The sequence below is a fragment of the Sinocyclocheilus anshuiensis genome, unplaced genomic scaffold (genome assembly GCF_001515605.1).
Source record: "Sinocyclocheilus anshuiensis isolate Anshui unplaced genomic scaffold, SAMN03320099.WGS_v1.1 scaffold241, whole genome shotgun sequence".
Taxonomy (NCBI): Eukaryota; Metazoa; Chordata; class Actinopteri; order Cypriniformes; family Cyprinidae; genus Sinocyclocheilus; species Sinocyclocheilus anshuiensis.
The window spans coordinates 438,576-446,902 of NW_015540865.1; the positions used below are offsets into that span (position 1 = coordinate 438,576).

The window sequence follows — 8,327 nt, forward strand, 5'->3', positions numbered from 1 at the left end:
ACACACACACACACACACACACACACATATATATATATAATAAATATATATATATAAATCAAACAAATATTATAAAGTTCACAAGTTTTTACAGCTTTCTTATTCAAAGAGTCTCTGATATTGTCAATATATATACATATTTCAGTCAACAAAACCATCAAATTGGGTTTCTTATTGGTAAATGTACACTTATGAATGTGAAATAAAGTAAATTAATCAATTAAAAGTAGTGTTCCTCTTGCTCAGAATAGTCAGTAAAGCCAAAGAGTACATTTTCCCATAAGAGTGAAAAAGGTCTTAAACACTGAATATTTTCGTTAATCAGGTGTAACAATAATCCGGCTGCTGGATAATAGTCACGTGGCACCTGTTACATTTCTCCGCGTTGATTGGATGAGCCAATCGCAGCCGTGTGTGATGAACTCCAATTTTACAGCGATTGCAAGCAGATTTCAGTGTATCCCAGATAGCACAGGTACGTCTGCAAGGCGTCTGTTAAACATCGCTTCATCTGGAAAGCATTTGCTGAGTACAAACATCTGACAGACGTCTTTAAGATGTCAGTTTTCAATCATAAACATCTTAAAGACATCTTCTAAACGTCTATTTGACATCTGATAGGAAACGTCCTGTAGATGTAATGCAGATGAGCAAACACTCTAAGAAATACGTCTCGCAGATGTCAAACAGACGTGATGTAGGCCTGCGCGTGCTATCAGGGATGTCAAGTATGGATTGTTTTACATATGTATACTTATTACCACATGAATGTCAGCAACAAAACAAAACACCTCGCGAGATTTGAATGGGTTTCAATAGAGAGCTGCGCTTTGTGGGCCAGCGAGCGCCACCTGGAGGAAACACACGCCTCTGCGTCTCATAGGAAACTGTTATTCAACATTCGCGGATCAATGGTGCGCCCTCCGTGTGTTTATTAAATCATCTGGCGCTTCTGAGTAGTTCAGCGATGGAGGTGAACCGGGATGAAGCGGAGCGATGCATCGAGATCGCGATCGGAGCGCTGGAGGACGCGCAGCCGGAGAAAGCGCGCAGGTTCCTGGAGAAAGCGCAGCGTCTTTTCCCGACGCGGAGAGCGCGGGGTGAGCACTGAACCCGGGCTAATCCAGGCCTGATCGGTTACGCTTCTACAGTGCTCATACCGGATCGTATTTGCTGCTCACTGAATTAATATATTCAGGCGAAACGCGCAGTTTTGTGTTGTATCCGCGCGCGTTACGCATGGAAGTCTCATGCTGCTCGAACCTGCAGTTCTGTTTTAAACACAGAGATGTGATTGTTTAGTGTTTACACTAGTGTGTGTGCTGCTGTATCGTTATAGAGCACTGCTCTGATGATGATGATGTAACTATTGCATTAACAGCATTATTGCATTCAAGTGTTAATCTGGCTGTGGCTCAAATCCCAGTGAGCTGCCTGGTTAGACAGCAATATTAGGGCAAGACGTTCACGTGCTGAAACGGTGTTGTCCATAAATTGTGTTTAGGTCAGCATGTCACGTACTCAGTACTGCTGCATGTTCATATGATGACCGTAGTTGCGTTCTATGTAGGGAACTCACTAGGTTATGAGACACATCTTTAAATGATGCTGCAATAGTTCACACAAAAATGAAAATGTGCTGTAAATGCACTCACCCTCAGGTCATCCAAGATTAGGATGAGTTTGTTTGTTCATCAGATTTGTAGAAATGTAGCATTGCATCAGTGTCTCAGCAATGGATGCTCTGCAGTGAATGGGTGCCGTCAGAATGAGAGTCCAAATAGCTGATAAAAACATCACAATAATCCACAAGTAATCCACAGCACTCCCGTCAATCAGTTAACATCTGGAGAAGACAAAAGCTGAAACACATCCAGCATTAAGACGATTTTAACTAAAATACGATTAAGACGTTTTGAACTAAAATACATAGAGTCCATAATCCATAATAACTCTTCCTCCAGTGAAAAAGTGTTCTGGTGTGAATCAGGAGAGAAATCTGCACAGATCAAGCAGCGTTTAAACAGCTCTAAACACATATGTGGCTGGATTTTGATGTGAGAGACAACAGCAGATGCACTTTTTCACTGGAGGAAGCGTTATTATGGATTATGGACTCTATGGTATTTTAGTTCAAAACGTCTTAGTGCTGGATCAGTTTCAGCTTTTGTCTTCTCCAGATGTTAACTGATGGACTGGAGTGCTGTGGATTACTTGTGGATTATTGTGATGTTTTTATCAGCTGTTTGGACTCTCATTCTGACGGCACCCATTCACTGCAGAGCATCCATTGCTGAGACACTGATGCAATGCTACATTTCTACAAATCTGATGAAGAAACAAACTCATCCTGATCTCGGATGGCCTGAGAGTGAGTAAACATTACGCAAATTGAAATTTTTGGATGAACTGTTCCTTTAAGTAGGCTGCTCATTTGTATGACACCCTAAAAAGGCTGCATGTTCCCAGAAATGATGTTGTCTACGTAGGGAGCTGTGCCGCTGTCTCTCAGATGAGTTGTGTTGATTTGCCCGTGTTTTACTCCTGACTGTTGGCTGATTGGCAGAGCTGCTGGCGTCTCTGGAGCAGAACGGCGCCGCAGGAGCCGCTGATGGCACAGAAGCTCGTCAGCGCAGGTCTGAGGTCAGCAGTAACGGCGCGGCACCTGCTGACTCCAGTAAACCCTACACACCTGAGCAGGCCGAGGCTGTCAGAAGGTGCGTTCAGTGTTTTCACTTTACCAGTGTGTCTCACAGCTTCTGTTTCACAAACAACCTCCTGCCAGCTAGTTCTTAAAGGGGTCCTATTATGCTCTTTTTCAAAGTCTTGATTTTGTTTTGGGGGTGTACTAGAACAGGCTCTCATACTAGGTTGTTCGAAAAACACATTTTTTTTCACATATATTACATTATTACAACACCTCTCTCCCCAGTCTGGCATGAACGACTCGAATAGTTCCTGGATCAAATGAAGGCCCGCCTTCTGAAATACAAAATGTGCTGTGATTGGTTAGCTGGGCCGGTGTGTGCTGTGATTGGTTAGCTGGGCCGGTGTGTGCTGTGATTGGTTAGCTGGGCCGGTGTGTGCTGTGATTGGTTAGCTGGGCCAGTGTGTGTTGTGATTGGCAGCACTCGGCGCTTGGTTGGGAAATGTCATGCCCCTTACCATAGCCGCCTGCGAGCTTCAGTATAAATATTGCGTCAAAATCAAATCAATTTGAGCATGATTTAAACCCGGATGATTGTAACCACTCTAAGTTCGTCTGCCTTGGGAAAGCTAGCGTGTCTCCGACATAGTGATAACACTCGTTGCCTTCTCTAGTGCAGCTCAACCAGGTCTCGTCCCATTCGTCGATATTTGTGATATCACAAATCCCGGAAAATATGCGTTGTAGTCCAAATGAGTCGTTCGCTGTAGTTTTTGAAAAGTGATTTCTGTTAAATAAAATATCTCCTTTTGAAGTGGATTTTGAGCTTTGTAACTCTGCAGATCTTTTTTATGCTCAAACAGCAACATTACAGACTAACTAAAGTTGAAAAAGTGAAAACGCATAATAGGACCCCTTTAAAGAAATCATATTCTGTGTTTTATGCTATTTTCCATGTTAAGTCCACTTATGCTAGTCAGGGTTTCGTGAACCAAAGGCAGGAATTTAGTTTTTCATGATTTAAAAATGTACCTAAATATATAGACCTCAACAAATATTATTCCATAAGATCCAAATCAGTGTTGTTTTTACTATTATTTATATACTATTATAGTATTCATTAACATTTGAATTGGCTTCTATATTTATGTTTTCAGATTTTTCTTAGCAAAGTTTTAGTAATTTTGTCATGTGCTTTTATCATTTTTATAATTCTCTTTTTTTTTCTGTTTCTATTTAGTTTTAATTTAGTTTTATTTCAGTTTAGTAATTTCTTATGTGTTTTTGTAATTTCTATTTATTTATTATATATTTCTATGTAGTTTTATTTCAGTTTGTTTTAGAATGTTTTTGTGTGTTTTGTAATTTCTATTTATTATATCTATTTAGTTTTAATTTAGTTTTATTTCAGTTTAAGTTTTAGACATTTTTATGTGCCTTTGTAATGTGCCTTTGTAAACATAATCCAATACCTTGGCATAATGATACCATTCGTTCCCTTAGGCAGACTTGTAGAAGGGCAGAACGTAAGTGGAAAAAAGATAGGCTACAAGTCTCATATGAAATTTTACAGGACTCTCTCTCTGCCTTTCAGCGAGCTGCCAAGGCTGCAAAATGTAGATATTTCTCAGAGTTAATCACACAAAACAGCCATAAGCCAAGTATTTTATTCTCCACTATTGAGTCTGCACTCCACCCAGTTGTTAACATTTTTCCTGAGGTATCTGTCTCTTTGTGTGAGAATTTTGCTAATTATTTTAATGACAAGATCTCTCAAATCGTGTCTACTGTGTCAGTGTCATCATATGATTTGGTTAATGATCCATACTCTGGTTCTACTTGGTCTCTTTTCGAGTCTGTTAACCTGAACACCTTAATCAAAACTCTGTCTGGCCTGAAACCTACAATGTGTCCTCAGGATGTTATTCCATCACGTTTTCTTGGACAGATTATTGACACTGTTGGTCCTGACTTGTTGTCTATTATCAGTAAAAGTCTCCAAACTGGGACTGTCCCCCATGACTTCAAACTTGCCACAGTGCGACCACATCTTAAAAAACCAAATTTGGACTCGACATTGCTGGCTAACTTTCGTCCGATTTCAAATTTGCCTTTTTTATCAAAAATTCTAGAGAAAATTGTCTTAAATCAACTTCAATCTTATTTGTCTCAAAATTATATTTATGAAAAATTTCAGTCTGGTTTTAAATCTTGCCACAGCACGGAGTCAGCCCTCTTAAGAGTTCTAAATGATGTCATGTTGACTACGGATTCTGTCCAGTCTATGGCTCTGGTTTTGTTAGACCTTAGATCTGCCTTTGATCTGGTCAACCATGATATTCTTATATCTCGTCTTGAGGCATGTGTTGGTTTACGGGGCACAGTATTACAGTGGTTTAGGTCATATCTTACTAACAGGACATATGTCGTCAACATTGGGCATCATTCCTCCTCTGGGATGCTTTTAAGATCTGGTGTACCTCAAGGATCGATTCTTGGTCCGGTATTGTTCTTACTTTATATGTTTCCTTTAGGGTTTATTTTTAACAAGCATGTTGCATCACATAACCACAGTTACACAGCAAATACAGGACACTGTTTACGTCTTTATTACATTTTCAAATGAATCATTCACTTTACAGATGTTAATGAAGAACATCTGTATGCAGATGACACCCAAATGTACATCCCCTTAAAGCGTGGTAATAAGCATGCCATAAAGCCCATTTTGGATTGCCTGAAGGAACTGAAACTTTGGCTTGCAACAAATTTTTTGTGCCTCAATGAAAGTAAAACTGAATTCATTATGTTTGGTCCCAATGATCATAGTGTACATGACTTCAAACTACATCTCTGTCACCATACAGTACCACCTGTGTCAGAAACTTGGGTGTTTGGTTTGACAATAACCTTAAATTTGACAAGCAGATAAGTACCGTTGTTAAGTCCTGTTTTTATTATATCCGGCTTCTCTCCAAAGTGAAGTCATTTCTATCATTAAAGAAGCTTGAAATAGCAATACATGCATTTGTTACATCCAGGCTTGACTACTGTAATTCTCTGTATGTTGGTGTTCCTCAGTCCTGTGTTTCTCGTCTGCAGTTAGTCCAGAATGCAGCAGCTCGGCTTCTTACTGGAAAGTGCAAATATGAGACTGTTACACCGGTTTTAATATCACTTCATTGGCTTCCAGTAAAGTACAGAATTGATTTTAAAATTCTACTTTTTGTTTTTAAATCTCTTCAGAAGTTGGCCCCACTGTACTTAACCGAGTTGTTACAGCCTCATACTTTGTCGAGGTCGCTAAGATCTACTAATTCTGACCTGCTGCATGTTCCTAGGACAAGGCTAAAAACGAGAGGTGACCGTGCCTTTTCTGTTGTCGGCCCAAAACTTTGGAATAGTCTCCCCTCTCACATCAGAACTGCCCCAACCTTGTCTGTTTTTAAATCCACTCTAAAGACCTATTTATTTTCGTTGGCGTTCGATATCCCATGACAAATTGTCTTTGACTTTGTTCTCAGGAACGCCACACATTTTACAGCTTGTGTATATTCTGTGTATATTTAATGTGTAATTTTGCAATTTGCCTATTGTTGGTATAGTGTTGTAAAGCACTTTGGTCAACTCCGGTTGTTTTTAAACTGTGCTATATAAATAAAATTCTATTGTATTGTATTGTATTGTATTGTATCAGTGTTGTTGTAGTATTATTTATATATTATTATGGTATGCATTAATATTTTGAATTAGTTTTTTATTTTTAAGATTGCATTTTAATTTAAGTTTGAGTAATTTAGCAATGTGCTTTTGTCCTTTTATTTTTTAGATATTTCTATTTAGCTTTAATTTATTTAAGTTTTAGTAGTTTTAGTTTTAAGTTTTTTATCTAATACATTTATTTTAACAAAAACTATTTTTAAGACTTTTAGTTAACAGTAACAACACTGATCCAAATGCCTGTTCTTAAGAAGTTTGTGGTGTTTTTGTTTTGGCAGAATCAAGCAGTGCAAGAACTACTATGAGATTCTTGGCGTGCAGAAAGATGCTTCTGAAGACGACCTTAAGAAAGCCTACAGAAAACTGGCGTTAAAGTTTCACCCTGATAAGAATCACGCTCCGGGAGCCACGGAGGCGTTTAAAGGTACGGCAGACCGTCATACGCTTGCTTTGGCTGCATCACAGTCTGTCTGCAGCAACAGTGTTCGTTCTTCATTAACATCTGTAAAGTGAATGATTCATTTGAAAATGTAATAAAGACGTAAACAGTGTCCTGTATTTGCTGTGTAACTGTGGTTATGTGCTGCAGCCATAGGAAACGCATATGCAGTTCTGTCTAATGTGGAAAAGCGACGTCAGTACGATCAGTTGGGCTCGGCCCGATCCAGCCAGACCAACGACACACACTTCGAGGCCGATATTTCACCTGAAGATCTCTTCAACATGTTCTTCGGAGGAGGATTCCCTTCTAGTGAGTCTGAGCGTGTGTTTGTGAGGCTGAAGGGCATCTTGGGTAATGAAAGAACATTTACTGGCTGTGTCGTGCATTCAGAAGTTCACCCAAAATCAAAAGAAAAATAAAGAAATTATGTTTTGCATAAGTAACTATTTTTTTTGCATTTTGACATTTTCATAAAAAGATTTCATTTCTATGGAAGCTGGTTTCCACAAAGGAATAAAAGTAATTGTGAGTTTTTTTTTGTTTTGTTCTTGCAATTCTGTTTGTATTTCATAATTCCGATTTTTTTCCAAGATGTAGACTATAAACTTGCAATTCAGAAAAGTTACTTTTTTATTTATTTATTTAGTTATTTCTTTATTCTGTGGCAGTAACAAGCTTCCGTACGTTACTGTTTTTGTTTTTCTGTGAAACAGAAACATAATTCCATATTTTTAACTTTAGATTTTGGGAAGAAATATGACCTGGACACATATTTGATGATTTTGATAAGCATCAAAGAACATGAAGTTAATGGCGAAGTATCGAGCATTATTGACTCGTGAAAGCCAGGTTTTGTGTTTGCTGTGGAGATTTTATGTGAAGTAACTCTTGTCAGTGGATTTCAGGGCCTTTACTGAGCCGTAAGTGAACAGATGTCACACGCACGATCCCATGAGTTCCTGAGGCTCTGAATAAAGACGTGAATGTGTTTCTTTCAGGTAATGTTCACATGTACAGTAATGGACGGATGCGCTTTAATCAGAATCATGGCGAGAGAGGAGAACACAGAGGGGTGAGGAACATCTTCAGACCCATGATCTCTGTTCATTTGGGAGAGTTTTAAAGTGTGTTTTGGAGTAACTGTGAAAATGTCCGTAGTAGGTTAAAATGTAGTTGTGGCCTAATGGTTAGAGAGTCAGACTTGTAACCCAAAGGTCGCGGGTTCGAGTCTCAGGTCCAGCAGGAATTGGGGAGTGAATGACCAGCGCTGTCTTCAGCAAGAACTGAACCCCCAAAAATGACTGCCCGCTGCTCCGTGTGTGTATGAGTGCGTTCATTTGGGAGAGTGTGTGTGTGTATGAGTGTGTTCATTTGGGAGAGTGTGTGTGTGTGTGAGTGTGTTCATTTGGGAGAGTGTGTGTGTGTTTGTGAGTGTGTTCATTTGGGAGAGTGTGTGTGTGTGTGTATGAGTGTGTTCATTTGGGAGAGTGTGTGTGTGTATGAGTGTGTTCATTTGGG

The 8,327-nt window shown here is 39.3% G+C and overlaps 1 protein-coding gene across 2 annotated transcripts in view; it reads left to right on the forward strand.

Annotated features, from left to right (window-relative positions):
* The first annotated feature begins 836 nt into the window (after positions 1-836).
* Positions 837-8,327, forward strand: part of dnajb12b (DnaJ heat shock protein family (Hsp40) member B12b) — a 15,201-nt gene continuing 7,710 nt past the window's right edge. Inside the window, exons 1-5 of one of the 2 annotated variants that reach the window (XM_016485583.1) lie at positions 837-1,100; positions 2,567-2,717; positions 6,646-6,791; positions 6,957-7,118; positions 7,808-7,881. In XM_016485583.1, the coding sequence (XP_016341069.1) occupies positions 968-1,100; positions 2,567-2,717; positions 6,646-6,791; positions 6,957-7,118; positions 7,808-7,881 (666 nt within the window). In that variant the 5' untranslated portion in view covers positions 837-967. Of the gene's footprint in view, positions 1,101-2,566; positions 2,718-6,645; positions 6,792-6,956; positions 7,119-7,807; positions 7,888-8,327 lie in introns of both variants that reach the window. The other variant, XM_016485584.1, reaches the window with a different exon arrangement.